This window comes from Leucopleurus acutus, assembly GCF_964270905.1.
Source record: "Leucopleurus acutus genome assembly, chromosome: 13".
NCBI lineage: Eukaryota > Metazoa > Chordata > Mammalia > Artiodactyla > Delphinidae > Leucopleurus > Leucopleurus acutus.
The window spans coordinates 58,151,916-58,170,341 of record NC_139155.1 but is presented as its reverse complement, the minus strand read 5'-3'; the positions used below and the strand labels follow the sequence as shown (position 1 = coordinate 58,170,341).

The 18,426-nt window shown below is 42.6% G+C and overlaps 1 protein-coding gene across 1 annotated transcript in view; it reads left to right on the top strand.

Annotated features, from left to right (window-relative positions):
* The window catches only part of L3MBTL4 (L3MBTL histone methyl-lysine binding protein 4), a gene marked incomplete at both ends in the record, with an annotated part of 303,064 nt that overhangs the window by 89,208 nt on the left and 195,430 nt on the right, over positions 1-18,426 (top strand). Inside the window, 2 exons of the mRNA XM_082853718.1 lie at positions 3,384-3,469; positions 5,524-5,634. Of these exons, the coding sequence (XP_082709844.1) occupies positions 3,384-3,469; positions 5,524-5,634 (197 nt within the window). The remainder of the gene's footprint in view (positions 1-3,383; positions 3,470-5,523; positions 5,635-18,426) is intronic.

Here is an 18,426-nt window from a genome sequence, read left to right as displayed (position 1 = left end):
TACTGGGGGAGCAGTGATGAAGGATGTGGGCAACTGAATGAGACATCACTCTTCAAATCCCATTTCCTCTGCATCCTAACTGTACAACACTGAGTGAACTGCTCAAGCTCCCTGAGCCTCACCTGTAAAATGAGGAGAAAAAGGCGTATGTGAGGAATAAATGAATCAGTGTGGGTGGAGCGGGCATTATGACGTAACCAGTAAATGGAAGCCAGTTAGACAAGGTGTTCTTTTCTTTTTAATAAATTTATTTACTTATTTATGGCTGTGTTGGGTCTTCGTTGCTGCATGCGGGCTTTCTCTAGTTGCAGCGAGCAGGGGCTGCTCTTCGTTGCAGTGCGCCAGCTCAGGGCTGGGCCAGGAGGAGGACAGTGGGAATGGGTGGTGTTTGCAAGTCTCCCGGGGCTGGAAGACGCTCTTTTCTTCCTTGGGTTCACTGAACAGGGAAGATAGACCTAATGCATGTGTTTCCTCTTTTCTGCACGTGCATAGCTCATTTCTAGAGAGTCGCATAGAGGCAGTGAGTACTTAAGAATCACTTAAAATAGCCATAGTCTTTTATTTTCACGTATTGATCACGTAAATCAGGGTGGGATTGTCCCTCTCGTAACAGCAGCTGGGTTTCTCGGGGCAGGACTAGTTGCTTCCTCTCTTGTGCACCATGCATTCCTCCCTCAACCCACCACACGCTGGTTTCCTTTGTCACCGTTGCCCTGAATCTGCCGGTCAGGTCCCTGGGCCAGGAACCTGGAGCAGGCAGAGAGGAGCCAATGCTGAAGGGGCAGATTCAGAACCCACGCAGGAATGTGGAGGCCCAGGATACAAGGAACGAGTTTGGACGGTTTTTAAACATATGAGCTATAAAGGTAAATGCAACTGCAGAAATAATTATTGAAACGTTAAGTTATGTAACGTAACTCACATAGAGAAGGACAATAATCAAAAGCAATCCTAAAAGTTTTTTTTAAAAAAGTCCAGCTTAAATGTGTTTACAGAAGTTAGATAAAGCAAACCTGTTATGAAAGTAAATGTAAATGTGTTTTAAAATCCACTTAGGAGGTGTTTAACAGATACACCTGAAACAAAATAATATAAAAGTGATAAAGATGGGCAAAATCTTATCAGACAAACATAAACAGAAAATAACCAAATGGCGCACAATTTAATTTTTAGTAAAAAGGAGAATTTGAGGCAAAATGCAGTAAGTGTGTCCAAAAGGCAGAATTTCTCTATATTAAATAAAAGGTGCAGTTACTATTGAATATTACATATGCATTTATATGTTAAACATTATAAGGTCAACATGTGATGCAAAATACCCCAAGATCCAGCAGTTTTACTCCTGGATGCATTCCAATAGAAATGTATATTTCTGGTCCCTGCAAAAAACACGCTAGAATATTTGTAACAGCACTTTCTGTGATAGCCCCCAAATTAAAACTCCTCAAATGACCATCACCAGTAGAAAGGATGAATAAATTGTGAGATACCCCTGAATGGAGTACTATGCAGCAGTGAAAATGAACAACCCTCACACAGCAGTCTACAGAACCTTGAAGCCAGACTACTGAGCAAAAGCCCAGCACCACAGATGAGCACAGGCTGTGTGATTCCATTCATACAAGGAGAAAAGGGAATGAGCAGAGCTCATCTCAGAGGGCAGAAGCCAGAACAGGTGGCTCCTTTTGAGGAAAGTGGGGCCGTGACCAGACGGGGGCGGGATGGGGGTGGGGTGTCCCATGTTCTGGTTACGTGGGAGAGTTTATGACAATTTCTCAATCTGTCCACTTGATTTGTATATTTTTTAAAAATATATTTTATTTTGGCGAAACATTTAAATGTGAACAAAAAAATTATCAGAAGTACTGGAAAACTGTACAGAAAATTTATTTTAGAGATTCCTGCATATTGCTTCAGGCTTTTTGCTTAAATAAGAAATAAACAGATTTTTGAGTAATACAGCTATTTAGATTGAATTAATGCATATTGATATTACACCTTAAAACATATCTATGTGTATGTATTGATATATACTTTAAATACTTTTAAACTGTTGATCCTGTGTTATACCAAGAAGAAATCTTAAAGTCTCCCAAATAGGAATTGTACGGACCATGTGATATTCTGAAACTACCATGTGGTAAACTGGAAATTATTATTAATATTTTAAACAACTTCAAAAATTAACCACTTGGGGGCTTCCCTGGTGGCGCAGTGCTTGAGAGTCCGCCTGCCGATGCAGGGGACACGGGTTCGTGCCCCGGTCCGGGAAGATCCCACATGCCGCGGAGCGGCTGGGCCCGTGAGCCATGGCCTCTGAGCCTGTGCGTCTGGAGCCTGTGCTCCGCAACGGGAGAGGCCACAACAGTAAGAGTCCCGCGTACCGCAAAAAAAAAAAAAAAAAAAAAAAAAAAAAAATTAACCACTTGGGCTGTCTCTTAAATGTTTGGCCAATGATTAAATCAAGGTGACAATTACACATTATAATTGTTTTTTAGAAAGTAAAAGTGAGAAAGATAAATATTTCCTAAAAGTTTGTCCAGATGTCTAAAGCTGTATTGAGAGACAGCAGTGGTAAATTCATAGCCTTAAATGCTTATATTATTTTTAAAGAAATAAAAATAATTATGTTTATAATTCAGTTTAGCAAGATAACTATAAAACAAACCTAAGGGAAGTATGAGGAAAGAGGTGATAAGACTAAAAGCAGCAAACGAAATAGGAAAGACAAAAGAAAACAATAGATCTGATGGGTGAGTCTAAGTACTCATTTCTTGAAAGGAAAAAGAAAACAACACAATAATATAGACGGACCTCTGGCAAATGTAATTAGGAATAAAATAACACAAGCATAAAGAGAAACAAGAAACCCAGTTAGACAGAAATTTTTAAACATAGCGCGCTTTATATCATGTTATACCAATATATATTTTAAAATTGCAATGATAAATAACAAACCTGGGAAATTGTAATTAAAACATTTAATTATGAGAATAAAACCCTAATCGAAGCAGAATTATTGGAGGAATTGGAAAGATCATCAGTTCATGGAGTGAGGTCAGACAGTGATTGTGAGTTTTTTCAAGCATCTCAAGAGGCCTCCTGGGGGTGGCCTGGCTCTGCCCAGTGCTCAGACCCCCATTCGACCTCGGTTCACCTGCTTACCCTCATGGAGTGAATGCACGGACCAGTGAATGCGTGCACACGAGCATAGTGGGGGCGAAACAGCCCTCTCAGAGGTTATCACAGACTTACGTTCTTAATAGGGGCTATTGAATAGTGAGCATTCAGTTAACAGTGGGCATTATTATTAGCAGATGTCTCATAGTATATGGCAATCGGAATATCAGTGAGTAATCATTTGATATTTATTTATTTTTCAGGTTATCCTGAGCCAGAAAAATTTTCCTGGACAGAATATCTGGAAGCTACTCGAACTAATGCAGTACCTGCCAAAGTTTTTAAAATGGTAAGTTTGGATCTGTAGCACTCGCAGCTTTTTTAAACAGTGTCCGTGTGGAATGGTGCCTTCATTTGGCAATTCAAAATCATTCTAGTTTTCTCCTTTTAAATTCAAGTGTTGTTTCCATGACCAATTTGCTTTGCTTTTCAGTTAAAAATGCAAAGGAGGTGACTCATTTACTGTTGTTCCTATGCACCAGTGCAGGTGACGATTTCCCTCCTTGAAGTCCGGTTGGAAGCCCCCTCAGCCTCTGATGACTGAGCCCTTCCTTTCTGGGTCTGTTGGTCCTCTGAGTGGGAACCCTGAGCTTTCGGTCTCAGGGACTGTTTGACGGTCGATGATGCCGGGATAAAATAGATGGAGTGTATGTAGCCCCTGTGTGTTACCCTTTCACCTATTTTGAGGGAACATTGCTTTTAGCAATTTGTCAGAATACCAACTTGTAAAGTTCAAATTTGTACGTACCCATTTATTCCAGGATTAAACCAAGTAGAAAGAAAGTGTACTGATAGCATAGTTAGAGATACTTATGTTCTAAACCAGTGGTTTTCAAGCTCTGTTCCCTTTCAGCTATGTGTCCCTGACTCATCTTTAATCAGAATGTTATATAGTGAGCTTCTCCATGTGATTTCTTTTACTGAAAGTTTTCTAAAGATCAAAAGGGGTTTAAAACAGAATGCTATTTCATTTTTTAAAACAATTGATTAAAATAGGTCGAATTTGGGGGAAGAGGTATAATCAAATTAAGAGGGCTAGAAGTTCTGGCGTGCTAGAAAGCGTTTTAAGAATTGCAAAAATTCAATAAGCAAAAATACCAGCTGCTTGTCGTCTCACTTTCTCTCTTGCTTTATGTCAAAACTTCACTTTACTTTTCCAAGAAGAAAATTACAAGAAAATCATATTATGAAAAGATTCAGTTAAAAAGGCAACCTCCAGCCTCTGTCTCAGGGTTATTAAGGGTTCACCTCAAGCTGTATGTCTTTGGCATCTGCAATATGAAACAATTACCTTTGTTATCAGCATGGTGACCTCGGGGAGAAAAGAAATATGTTCAAGAATCAGAGACCTAATTATAGTCAGTATGCTCCATTTAGTAGACATAATAATGCATTTTAGAAACAAATATGCTTCCACAAAAGCTGGAGAGGAACAAACCAGGTATTGTAGAAAGATTTAACTGTTTTGTAAGTCAGGCATTATCAAAAGTTTTATTTTCCTACTGCCATTTTCTAGACTTGAGAAATTCAGTACCCTTTCATTTTCAAGAAAGTCAACTGAACACTTTTTTGTGTAATAGCTTTCAAAGTGAAACTTTTTGCCATCCTTAAACACTGGCAGAGTTGTCTTTTGACTGATTTTTGGTAAATTTCCTCAGTTTGAATGATTTGGTAAGCCCCAGTGCATTTTTTCCCCACTCCATTTTCCTTAGTGTTTCCTGAGTGTCCATCGTTGTAGACTCCTGGTTCCCAGCATTTTAAGACTTGGAAGAAACCCTGAATTAATGCAGTTTAACATGCTTATGTTAAAGATGAAGCACCAAAAGCACAGATTATGACTTTGAATTACATTGTGGTATGATTTTAAAACATTTAGCTGTTATAATTATGGCAGCTTTTATCTATTTTAAAATTTAAAGGATCATGTTTATCCTTTCTAATTCTTTGTTAATTTTGCCTTCTGTGCCTTACACTCCAAAACTGGGCAGTGATAATAGTCAATGATTTCTTAATTTAAAAGGTTAATGTTAGAAAAAAACAACATCTAAACCAGATAGATAAGTTATAATAAGATCCTTTTTTGAACTTGTGACCATTCATGAATTTATGATTTAATCTTTGTCTTTTAGCTATCTTGAAAATTACCAAAATATTCTTTTTCCTCCCGCAGGTTTTTATGAAAATGGATAAAATAATATGCATGAAGGTCTATGTGCTCTTAAAACTAACTTCCAGTTGTATTAAATATCTGATGTAAAGTTAGAACAGTCATATTTTAGAAAACGTTAGTAGCACATCTGAATTATTGGATTTCGCATAACTCGTTGCTTTGTAACGTTACAGCGGCTGCCCCATGGTTTTCTCCCGAATATGAAACTTGAAGTCGTGGATAAACGAAACCCCAGGTTAATTCGTGTTGCTACGATTATAGATGTTGATGACCAAAGAATAAAGGTATGCGTTTGGATTAGTACGATATTGTATTGGCGTTTTCCCTACGTTTCCTGTGAGACTGGCTTCAGAGGCTCTGATTTCGTATCTCAGCAGGAGAATCGAACTGGCCTGACTTCACTGCTGGTCACGAGACTCTGGTAGAAGGTCCTCTAGCCAGTGTGTGTGGAAGGGGACTCTGTAGATTAGACACGACTGATTTTCAGAGGGTTCTTACACGTCCCTGTTTGGATTTGCTGCGTAGACGTCACACATTTTGTTCCTTTTTTTAAAAAAAGCTTCTTTTTGTTGGTATGATCAGATTTTTCTTGAAACTGTTGTCATTAAACACCTTAACAAGACGATTACCTCCTTGTTCTCTCCTATTCAAACAAAAGGTTAGATTTTGAAGTGAAAATTTGATTCACAGATTTCTATACCATCCTTGCTGTGACATCTGGATTTTAAAAATATACACATCTTCAAAATTAAATTATTCTTAAGTGAAAGGCTTTCATTTTTTTCTACAGAAAGCTGAAAGCATCTGTGGAATTCAATAAATCTTCTACAGCATATGACAGTTCAAAAATTATTTTCCACCCAAGCACAGTTTATTATCATATTAATAAAAAGATTGAAGCCAATGAATATTTATAGAAATTATTAAGAAAGGTGTATTTAAGTTTGATATACAGTTTGATATAATTTAAAAGAAATCTTGTTTGCTATATGCCTAATTTGAAAACAACTTCTAATTCATCTCATAGAGAATAATCAGTGCGTACATTTTAGTAAAACATAGAGATGCGTATTTGGCCTGGCCTTGGATTACCAAAAGCAGATATTGGCAATGTCCTGTATTTTTCTGACAAATGAAAACTGTGGTAAACGCTATTCAGGAATAATATGTTATAGGTATGTTCTCCCACATACATTGTTATTAAGGTTTTATTTTAAATTTAATCATATTGCATAAATTCTTATTTGTACCTTTTTCTTGTTTACTCTTTTTAAAATTTATTTATTTATGGTTGTGTTGGGTCTTCGCTGCTGCGTGCGGGCTTTCTCTAGTTGCGGTGAGCTAGGGCTACTCTTCGTTGTGGTGTGCGGGCTTCTCACTGCGGTGGCTTCTCTTGTTGGGCAGCACAGGCTCTAGGCGCGTGGGCTTCAGTAGTTGTGGCACGCAGGCTTAGTTGTTCCGTGGCCTGTGGGATCTTCCTGGACCAGAGCTCGAACCCGTGTCCCCTGCGTTGGCAGGCGGATTCTTAACCACTTCACTACCAGGGAAGTCCCTTATTGTTGTTTACTCTTATAGCACTTACTGTGGGATTGATTTTTGGATATCATAATTACTTTATAAATTCAGTAATATTTCATTATTGAAAATGAGCATCAGGTTTTTTCTTTAAATTCTTATTTAACTTTCATTATAAAGTTATTGCATTTATAGGAAAAGCTTAATCTTAATAGTACATAAAATGTTATTTAGAATTTTAATTGACAGATTATTTTCTTGTGGTTCCTAAGATACATACAATAGTATCCAATTTAACGTATTTGTCAGCTTACAGTGTGATCTTATTGGATTAGTATTACCGTAAAATACCATTTGAAAACCTTTAGCTCCTAAAGTAAGTTTAGTATATTCCTTATTTACCATCTCAGCATTGGATTTTAAAAATCTCTTAAGATTTAGCCCATCCTTCCAAAGAAGTATTTCATGTCTCTTCTCCTTTTTCTTTCATGGAAATTGCTTTGACCATTACTAGAAGAAAAAGAGTTGAAAAGTATTGGGTACTTTTCACAGGCTTAGAACCCTAAGTGTTACCCCTGTGGTTGTGGGCATAATGGAAACCCCTTTAGGATTTTAGGGCTAAATTAAGATGTGAAATGGTGCTTTAGAAAATGTGCAGTGCATAGCTTCCACACACCCTTCAGTCTGCCAGAATGTATCAGTCTTGGAATGACATAGGTGTCTCTGGGCTTGTGGAAAACTTGCAGTCTCCCAAAGAGCCTCTGACCTCCTGCAACACCTGCCGCCATGGCCCCCACCCCGTCCCTCCCCAGGCAGGCCCGCAGCTGGGTAAGTGCTTGTCCTGCCCCGTGAGGTGGAGGTGAGGGGATTGTCTGGGGGCTGGCGCAGATGTCTGAATGGAAACAAATTATAGAGAAGGTTCAGAAGCATGGCTTAAAGTTCCATTCATGGGTGTTCCCAGGGAATACAAGGTGTTGAAAATGAGTGTCAGGTTTTTCTCTGAATTCTTGTCTAAGTAGATTGAAGGTAGTGGTGGGGTTATCTTTGCCAGTTGAGAAAGCAGTTGACCCTTTCCTGGTCTCCTCTTGGCCGGGGACATCCCTTTGTTCCTTTATTAATGTGTTGGTTATATGGTTCCACAATTTCCTCTTTTAATGTCAGTATCCTTCAAGGACTGTTTTTATCGCTGGCATGTGATAGATGCTTAATGTATGTGTGAACGAGGGAAGGAGTGAAGGATGAGTGGCATGGAATGTACCTTGGCATCCTCCCATTTGAATGAGACAGTTGTGATAGTCACAAAGCACTCTTCGCTCATGCTCAGCTGCTCTCCTGACTCCTCTTGTCTTGGAAATCTAACTCAGCCTCCTGCGCAGGAAAGCACCATAGGTTACACTGGTCAGGTTTGATTCCAGCTCTGACCGTGTTGGTAACTTGGTAGTTACTCAGCTTATTTGCACTTTCCTCATCTGGAGAGCGATGTGGTTCACAGTGCCCACCTCCCAGGCTGGCTCTGAGCATCTGGATGAAGATTGTTTACAAAACTCCTGGAACTGTGCCCTGCTCTTTGTACGGCATCAGCTGGCCGCCGCTGTGGTTATTAGTCAGTGCAGGTGCCCTGGGCTGCGCTCCCGGGGGCCCTGGTTTTCTGTGCTAATGAAGTAATTGTCATCAGTAGAGGGAGAGGAAACAAGCCCAGGCTACTTGGTGAGCAAAGCAGGGAGTCCCCGGGGATGCTAACGGAGCATGTGCGATTGTGCCACGGGCCTGGGTTTGAGTGTTGGGGGCCAGCCTGGTGAACAGCAAGAGCGATCTTAGTGCTGATGGTGATGACGGTGTCAGACACTCTTCTAAGGGCTTTATATACAGTAGTGTATCCTCACAGCCACTGGGCGACATATAAGGTACTCTTGTACCCATTTTGTAGATGAGGAAACTGAAGCTCAGAGAGGTTAAGTAAATGGTCCAAGGTAGCACGTTAGTATATGGGGGAACCAGGCTTTAAACCCTGGGTTTGAAACAGGGTTTTTCAACCCAAGAGCTTATATTCTTCCTGCTCCTACTGTTACATTCTACTTTTTGTCATAACTACCCCACTTGCTAGAGGGAGAGCAGATGTCTAGAACAGGGAGTGGAGTTCATCTGTAACACCACTCTACTGTGTCTTTTGTGCAGAGCTCACGTTGCCTGTCCTGCCTGGAGGTTTGTGTGGTCCTGGCATTCCATGGCAGAGCACAGCAGACCCAGCAAAGACAGACTTTGTTCTTTTCTGCCACTCCCTAAATATATAGTTGCCCATATGTGCTTGATTAGTTCTGTTTTATAACAGGTTTTTGAAACAAAATTCACATACCGTAAAATGTATTGGTTTTGAGTTCGTTCCCAGAAGTGTGCAACTGTCACCACTATCTAAGTTTATAACATTTTCATCCCCCCCAAAAGAAAGCTCGTGTCCATTAGCAATCACTATTCGTTCTACACCTCCACCTTAGCCCCTGATAATCCGGCTTTCTGTCTCTATGGCTTTGCCTGTTCTGAACATCTCATATAAATGGAATGATGTAATATGTGACTCTTTGTGTCTGGCTTCTTTCACTTACTGTAATGTTTTGAAGGTTTCATCCAAGTTGTAGCATGTAACAGTACTTTATCCCTTTTCATTTCCTGAATAGTATTCCATTGTATGCATGTACCACATGTTGTTCATTCATCATGGGTAGACATTTGGGTTGTTTCCACTTTTTGGCTATTTTTAAAATTAATTAATTAATTATGGCTACGTTGGGTCTTCGTTGCTGTGCGCGCGCTTTCTCTACTTGTGGTGAGCAGGGGCTACTCTTCGTTGCGGTGCACAGGCTTCTCATTGCAGTGGCTTCTCTTGTTGCGGAGCACGGGCTCTAGGCGTGCGGGCTTCAGTAGTTGTGGCTCACGGGCTCTAGAGTGCAGGCTCAGTACTTGTGGCGCATGGGCTTAGTTGCTCCGCGGCATGTGGAGCAGGGGACCAGGGCCCAAACATGTGTCCCCTGCAATGGTGGGTGGATTCTTAACCACTGCTTTTTGGCTATTTTAAATAATGGTGCTGTGAACATTTGTGTGGACATATGTCTTCACTTCTCTTAGGTATATATCTAGGAGTAGAATTGCTGCGTCCTATGATAATTCTTTGTTTAATGTTGTGCTCCAAAGTGGCTGCACCATTTTACATTCTCACCAGCGGTATACAAAGGTTCCAGTGTCTCTACATCCTTACCAACATTTGTTATTGTCTATTTTATTTATTATGCTTATCTCACTGGGCCTGAAGTGTTTAGCTCCAAAGAATCTGAATTATTACATGTGACCACTAAAGAGAAGGGGGATGCTTCATGGTTGCAAGAGTAGAAGCAGGGGCAGTAGTGGGTGTGGTGATGCCAGTCTCAGGAGTCACAGACGCTGTAATAGGAAAGTAAGAAGACCCAGGTGCCGAATGTGGGCTTTGTTCCAGGGAGCTCGTTGAGTATGTCACATATCGCATCTTTATCGTCACAACAACTCTCTTGTTTATTTTTTATTGAGATATAATTGATGTATAGCAGTATATTATCGATAGTTTCAGGTGTACCATATGATTGGAGATTTGTATATGGTGGGACAGCATCACCACAGTAAGTCTAGTTACACAACAGCCCTTCCAGGTAGGTGTTGTTTCTTCTTTGCAGTTGGCACGGAGAACTGAATTTGACCAAGGTTGCACAACTAGTTTACACTTAGATGTTTCTAACTCATTTTAGCCCTTACTCTGCAGCTCTGATGAGCCCTTGGCTTTAGGGGCTATAATTGTCAGTGTTAGGGACGATGGCAGCCCTATTCAAGATACTCTGTACTCCGCCCGTGCTAGCCAGGCCAGATATTCTGATTTTCATACTGCAAATATCCATTTGGTTGTGTGTGGTTCATTGGTAGGTGAGCTGTGAAGTTTTTCTTACAATGGCAGGGTTTTCAGATGCTATTTCCCTCTTATTTTGATTACTGTGTTTATTAATTACCATGGTTACTCTCTAATAAATATTTATGATGTACTGAATGTGTGTCTTGTTCAGTTTATAGCCAGCTATTATGTTTAATAACTATTCTTTTGTTTGGTTGCACAGTGTACTGTGTTATATGTGAAAACCCGTTACTGTCACCGTATCAGGAATTGCACATTAAATTACAATAGACGGATGGATGCTTTTAGGAAGTTTAGCCTTTATTTGGAAAAGAAAAGTATCCTTCTACAAATAAACATAAAGGGAGGACTTAAAATAAGTAATATTTGAGTAATATTTGAGTAATATTAATAATATTTGAGTAATATTTGATAAATATTTGCCCTGTGGGAACCGCAGCTAAGCTGTGAAATGAATTATAAATGAATTCTAAATAGATGTTTTAGGAAGTTCTACTGAATCATTAATAAATTGAGTCTCTTCAGCAAGTCTTTTCATATTTAATGCATTAACTGGATGTATTTGTGGCATTTCTAAATGAAATAAGAGCATCATGACCAAGAGAAATTGTCACAGTAAGTGGTCTATGTGTGTGACTTGAAACTAGTTTGAATTTTAGGTCAGATTAATAAGTTCAAAGCTTTTGTTTGAAAAAATCTTGAAGGTGGACTCATGCAAAGCAGAAGTCCAAATACAAGCCCATGAATGTTCATTTTAATTAAGGGTTGCCAGCACTTTGAGGAAGCTGCTTGACCCCTACAAGTCCTGGCGTAATTATCTGTCAAAGAGGGAGCAGAGTACGGAGTGCGTCCTCTCACTCACCAGCATCTCCATCTCGGGCGCAGTTTTGAAAATGATTTTGAAATACGAGACTAGAACAAGATACTAACATTAAAAATGACAGTCCTTTGAGCTAAACTTCTAATTAATGGCCATTACGTGCCACAGTGATTGATGACTATCTTCATTTGGGAAGGAGACTGGGACAGCTTTCAAAAATATTATGACCACTTAATGAAGAGATAATTTTCAGAGTAGTTGAAACTATAAATTAGTGTCAACCATGATTTCCAGAAAAGTTGAAGCAGGTAGAAGGCTCTACCTGGTAAAGTTGCGTTAGTGTGATCACGGTCACAACAAACAGCAACAATAACATCTGTGGCGGCTCACCCGGGTGCGGTGCCACGTGCTGCCCTGTGCGCGCTTCACATCCTTTTCCTCTCCCCATCCACACGCCACCCCACGAGGGAGTCTCAGGGAGGAGCAAGTGCAGGCGCTTCAGCAGCTTGCCCGAGGTCGCGTGGCTCCTAAGCGGTAGAGCAGGCGGGGACCAGGGGGCCCGGGTCTTCAGCCGGAGCTCTTAACCTGCAGGGCAGCATCTCCGTCAGTTAAAGGGCCAGAGAGTAACCCAGCCTTGGGGGCCAAGTGTCTCTGCCACGGCCGCTGGCTCTGTGGTTTAGCACAAAAGTGGCCGTAAACTATATGGAAGCAGGTGAGCGTGGCTGGGTCCCTAGAAAACTTTATTTATGGACCCTGGAATTTGAATTCCAAATAATTCCACATGTCATGAAGCGTTCTTCTTTTGATTTTTCTCAAGCCATTTAAAAATGTAAAAACCATTTTTAGCTACTGGCACGCACAGAGGTGGGTGCTAGGGCCCTGTTTAGCCTCTGGGCTGTAACTGGCCAGTGCCTGTCTTAATAGATACGCTGTACTGATTAGATGATGAGATGAACTTATTGAGTTGTTACCTTTAGTATAAGCAGTTTTATATCCGTGCCTTGTTTTTTCTTTTCTGGATATTTGATTTGTGAACCAAACCAGACCTATATTTACATTTCAGTCTAGTTTTAGGTAAGTTTTATATAGTCAGTCAAGGAGGTAAATGAGATGATGCCACGGAATCAACACTTTCTACACTTAAATGCATGCCTCCTAGTATCAGTGGATTACCAGCCATTCATCTGATTTTCAGAGTGGGTGTAGGCAAGCCCCTCCCTGCCATAAGGTACATTCTTTCCCAGAGTCAGCTTATCTGCCGCTGCCATCGTATTCTCCAAGAACTGTGAGTAGAGACTCACACCGAACGTTTTTATGAGAGTCAGTGTATCCAGAAAAGGAACCTTTCCAAGAGCGTAAAGAACTGCAGTGGCGGGCAGCCGGCCACCCTGCTGGAGCTGCTGCCGGCGCTCCCTCTCCCTGGGTAACCTCACCCTGCCCGTCGCACCAGCCTGCCCTGCAGGACCTGCTGATATCCTGACCTGTGACTGTTTGGCTGGACACGCTAGCTTAGTCATGAGCTCCAAAGAATAGAAATAGCACGTTTTCACAGTTTCTATGCAGAACGCTGTCTTGTGTGGAAACTCTTAAATAAAAGGTGGCGTGTGGTAGCACTGATTGTTTTGAACCCTTATTTTAGGGTTATGCATTTCTTTGCGTGTCTGAGGAATGCTGTCAATGGCGCAGCTGCAAAATGCACGCCCCTGTCTACATAGATACGGGATTATGTTTGTGTTTCAAGGGTTAATGGACTTTTGACTAAGTTAGTAAAAGGCCCTCCATTCACTATTCTCCATCACTTCATTCAAAGCTTTGTATTTACTCAAAAAATACGGGGCCGCTTGCCTGACGGATAGTGAAGACTGGTTTCCCAGACCTCGGTCGGAAGGTGCGGTCTGGACTCGCCGTCTGTCTGCAGAGCGAACGAGAGAGTCTTTGGTGTGTGTCTTAGCTTTGGAGGAGACACTCATGGTCTCTGCTGTTCTCCTGAACAGAAGTGCGCTGTTTCTGACCAGTTGCAGCTCTGACATCACAAACGCCCTCACTAATACTGATACTTCGCTAGTTATGCTGGGCATCGTCTCTTTTTCTCACATCCTGCTTCACACTCTATTTCTACCACCAGGAGAACATCTCTCAAATATAAATAACTAAATGAAAGCATCCCAGAATGAACTGATTAGGCAAGACGGTGATTAGGCATTCTCCCCCTTGTTACAAAATCTGTGTCATTTCTTGTGATATAAGGACAGGCAATAGACTCCGGGAAAGGAGATGCTTCTATGAGAAGGCAGTGGGTAGATTCTTACTCAGGTTAATTTATTCCCAAAATGGACTTGTATTATCTTCCCATTGCTACTGTAACAAATTACCACAAACTTAGTGGCTTAAAATCACACAGGTGTAGCACATTACATTGCCCTGTGTCACTGGGCTAGAATGGAGGTTTCAGCAAGGCTGTCTTCCTTTTGGAAGCTCTGGGGGATCCTGTTCCTGGCCTTTTCCAGTTTCTGGAGCAGCCTCTGTTCCTTGACTCTTGGTCCTTTTCTCCACATTTAGCAGGTAGCATCTTCAAACCTCCCTCTGACATTTCTGTGTCCCGTGAATAGGGACGGTTGTGATTATCTTGGGCCCACAGGATAACTCAAGATAGTCTCTGCCATCTCAAAGTCCTTCACTTAATCACACCTGCAAAATCCCTCTTGCCATGTAAGGGAGCGTTTTCACAAGTTTTAGGGGTTAGGATGTGGCCATCGCTGAGAACCATTATTCTGACTATTGCAGTGGTGTTAAAGTTAAGATACACATTAAAAACAGGTAGAAGAGGTGAGGTCTGCTATGCAATCAACAGCTTTTATTTACTGAGCACCACAGGGTAGAAGGGACCATTCTAGGAGCTGGGGGTCCTGAGACGAGGCCCTCACCATCTAGTTGGGAGATGGGTTAAATCACAGTTCAGGGTAGAGTGCATGACACAAACCGTAAGGTGCTGTGCAGGTTCACTGCAGTGCAGCGAGCGTTGTGAGCAAAGATGCCGTGGGGCAGATGGCTTCTCAGGAAGAACAGTTTTTCTTCTCTTAGAGATATTTGCATTTCCAAACACCAAATGCCTTTATTTACTATCATGTAGAGACAAAGGAGTCTTCAGATTTAATCTGTTTTAAATTGTGTGTGTGCGTGCATGTATGTATGTATTTGCACACACACATGCCCATACACACACATTTATTTATTTATTTTAATTGAAAGGCCCCTGGGTGGGCAGGCTATACAAGCTCTGTGTTTGGACCTGGGAGCAGAGGCATCACAGGAAGCTGCATGGCTGTGGAGCCATTGGGGGTCAGCTGTGGGGAACAGGGCGCAGGGGCCGGCAGCTCAAGCAGGTGGGGCGGATCTTCTTTCTCTGCTGCTACTTCTTAGAGGCTTATTGCCTGTGCGTCCTACCCTGGGGCTCCCTCCAGGCGTTTGTGCCCTTGCTTCCTTGGCGGGACCAGCATGCAGCTGTGGAAACAATGGGACCAGGCTGCATTCACGTGGCGCTCTTCCGCCAGCTCCGAGGAGGCCTTTGACAGAACAGAAGTGGGGTAGGTCTCATAAACTCAGAGGGTGGATCTCTGTTTCAGGACTGTCGAACCAAACAGGGAACTGCGGTGGGGTCCAGACGTGCAGGCTGGCCAGGGTGGCAGCCCCCCGAGAACAGTTGATGATCAGACACACAGGCCGACACAAACTGGGAACAGGCGCCGCTGAAAATATCAGTATCCCGCCTTCCGGGTGGAACTGGGGTGGCTTTTCCACACTTAGCACAGGTGAGGGTTTCCTGCAGCTGCAGGCTCCCCGTCACCTGGGAGCAGGTCAGGAATGGAGGCACGGGCCTCACCCCAGACCCGCTGAGTCAGAATCTGCATTTGAACAAGAGCCTCCTCCCCAGAGCTGCAGTCATGTATTTAACCGTAACTTGATATCGCTTGTATGTTCCATGTTAATATGTCCTGGCTGAACTCCACAGCACGCAGACCCAGACCTGTTTCTTCCCTCAGCGTCTGCAGCTTAGTAAAGGGCAGCTTATCCACCAGATTGCTCAATCCAGACGCCTGGGAGCCGTTCCTAAAATCTGCCCATCTCAGAACAGCCACATACAGCCCGCCACCATATTCTATTGATTCTAACTCCCAGTACTGTGTCCCTCATCTCTTGACCTCTCTTCATCTCCATGACAACCACCCTAATGAAAGCTGGCATCACCTCTCACATGGGCCACTACACTTTTGTTCCAGCTGGGCTCTCTGCACCCCCGAGCCCCTGTCAATCCATGCTGCACAGAGATGCCAGAGTGGACTTAAAATGTGGATTGGAGCACGTGCATTGAGGTAAAAAGACTCAACTCTTAGTGTGCCTGACTAGGTCCCGCACATTGCACTGTCAACTCACTTCCCCGACCTGTCTTCTCCCATCATTGATCACCTTAGAGGCAGCTGTACAGCTTAGAAAAGTGCAAGGATCTGGCTAGAGACTTTGGGCTTAGTATTAACAGTTCTCTTTGGAGTGGAAGTGATGCCCCACTCTCTGCCTCACAGCAGTGGTCATGCGCTGCCCCCTCTCATGCCTCTGAGTACTGGTGTTCATTTCTCTCTTGGGGAACCGGCCATACTCAGAACCCGTGTGGGCAATGACAGCTCTTTCACGACGGGCTTCTGCCCCTGGCACCTGGCAGAGCCCTTCCACAGGGATGGACGGTGCATCTGGATTTCATAATCGTTGAAACCGTGCTACAAGGGTGTGGGAGGGATGTGCACGGTAGAATCAGGGAAATAGAAGAATTCTATTTTCATGGTTTTTACAGCAAAGATTTGCTTTGTGAAGTCAGTAGATTTTTTTTTTCCTAATAAGTGGAATTGGGCTCAATTTTATGTGAATGTACCGAAGTTGGAGGTTTTGCATCAAGAACCTACAGGAAAGCAGACGTTGTCGTCTCATTTCCGTGTCACTGCATTTGCTTCCCCTTCTCCCGCTTCTGTTGTCCTTCTGCAGGTCCTCTCTACACCGGGAAGGGGATTTTTGCCCGTTCTCTAATCGTTGCCTTTTACAGACTTCTGAATGAGGCCAGGTTGAGTCCTGCGGCCAGAGAAGACAAAGAGCCATTCCGAGGGGTTTGGCTTTAAAGTCATCTCTGCAGGGGTCCAGGGACCCCGAGTCCATTCCTGTGACTCCACCCCATCCTCCCCCCATCAGTTCACTGCCCCCATCAGCCAAGGAGGCTGCTTCACAGTTCTCCTTCCTCTCAGAACCCTGCTTTTCATTCACCGGGAAGACAGAAGAAATGCAAAATAAAATCACCCCTGTCCCCACGGCCAGTCTCCCTTCCCGTTCATGTCTGAACACACACTCAGAGTTTCCGTGGGAGAATTATCCCGGCTCTATCAAAGCATTCACCTTCCTCTTATATGAATTTAATCTGCATCATAGGATTTACGGTTATCTGACATTAGATTACACATTCGTGTGTTTATTTCTTTATCACGTTTTGCCACTAGAATGTAAGCTCACGGAGGAAGCACTTTTCTCTTGATTTCCCAAGTACTCTTTTTTTTTTTTAAATATTTACTTGTTTATTTATTTATTTGGCTGTGTTGGGTCTTAGTTGCAGCACGCAAGATCTTCGCTGAGGCATGCGGGGTCTTTTGTCGTGGCACGAGGGCTTCTCTCTAGTTGTGGCATGCGGATTTTCTCTCTCTAGTTATGGGGAGCAGGCTCCAAGGCGTGTGGGCTCTGTAGTTTGCGGTGCGCGGGCTCAGTAGTCGTGGTGTGCAGGCTCAGCTGCCCCACGGCATGTGGGGTCTTAGTTCCCCAACAGAGGATTGAACCCACGTCCCCTGCATTGGAAGGAGGATTCTTTACCACTGGATCACCAGGGAAGTCTCACCCAAGTACTCTTGACATCCTTGTGCCTATAGAACAGTCCCTGGCATTTCATGGGCACCAAATAAACACTTGCTGAATGAATGAATGAATGAGGATTGTAAATAAAAACGTACTGATAGGTTGTTTACTGGAAGTAAATTGCTATTATTAAAGATTCCTTATTCCTTATTCCTTATCAAAACAAATGTGCATTAACCCTTGGCATTAACTAGATATCCTCTACGTAATCCCCCATAAAAGAGAAACTATTTATAATACCACATGGAACATGGGATTTTAATTGGTGCGTCTGTATTACTAATAGACTTTTAATAGGCAACATGGTAGCTATAAGCATGGCTAAGAATGATATAATATTTGAATGACTAAAATCATGCATTATTTCATTGTATGTGATGTTTTCTCCCTTGGAAAATTGACACAGTGAGTCATGGCAGTTACAAGGGTGTCAGAGAAGCAGAGCCCATTATGGGGCCATTATGATAATAGCATATGACAAACAGTGGGGCTATGAATGGAAATGTATACATAATGGATAACAAATGGCTGGGATTCTGAACGGTAACGGTTGCTAGCGATTTTCTAGTAATAATAACCTCCTTCTCTTAAAATAAGTGTAAATTTAATGTCAAAAACTGGCAGCAGCATGAAGGGTCCACATTGCTTTTGGGGGTGTCCCACTTAACCTGGCTTAGGCTTCTCCTTCCAGAAACCTGGGTTCATCTCTGCTTCCCAGCCACCGAGGCAAGTTCCTCTGACAGGCTGACCCCACGATGTCCCCCCATCAGGATGTATTAGGATGTATTAGGATGGCCTATCTCAGTAAATACACAACCGCAAGCCCCAGACTGACCTTGTCCTTTGCTGGGCTGCACACTGATTATTTCCCAT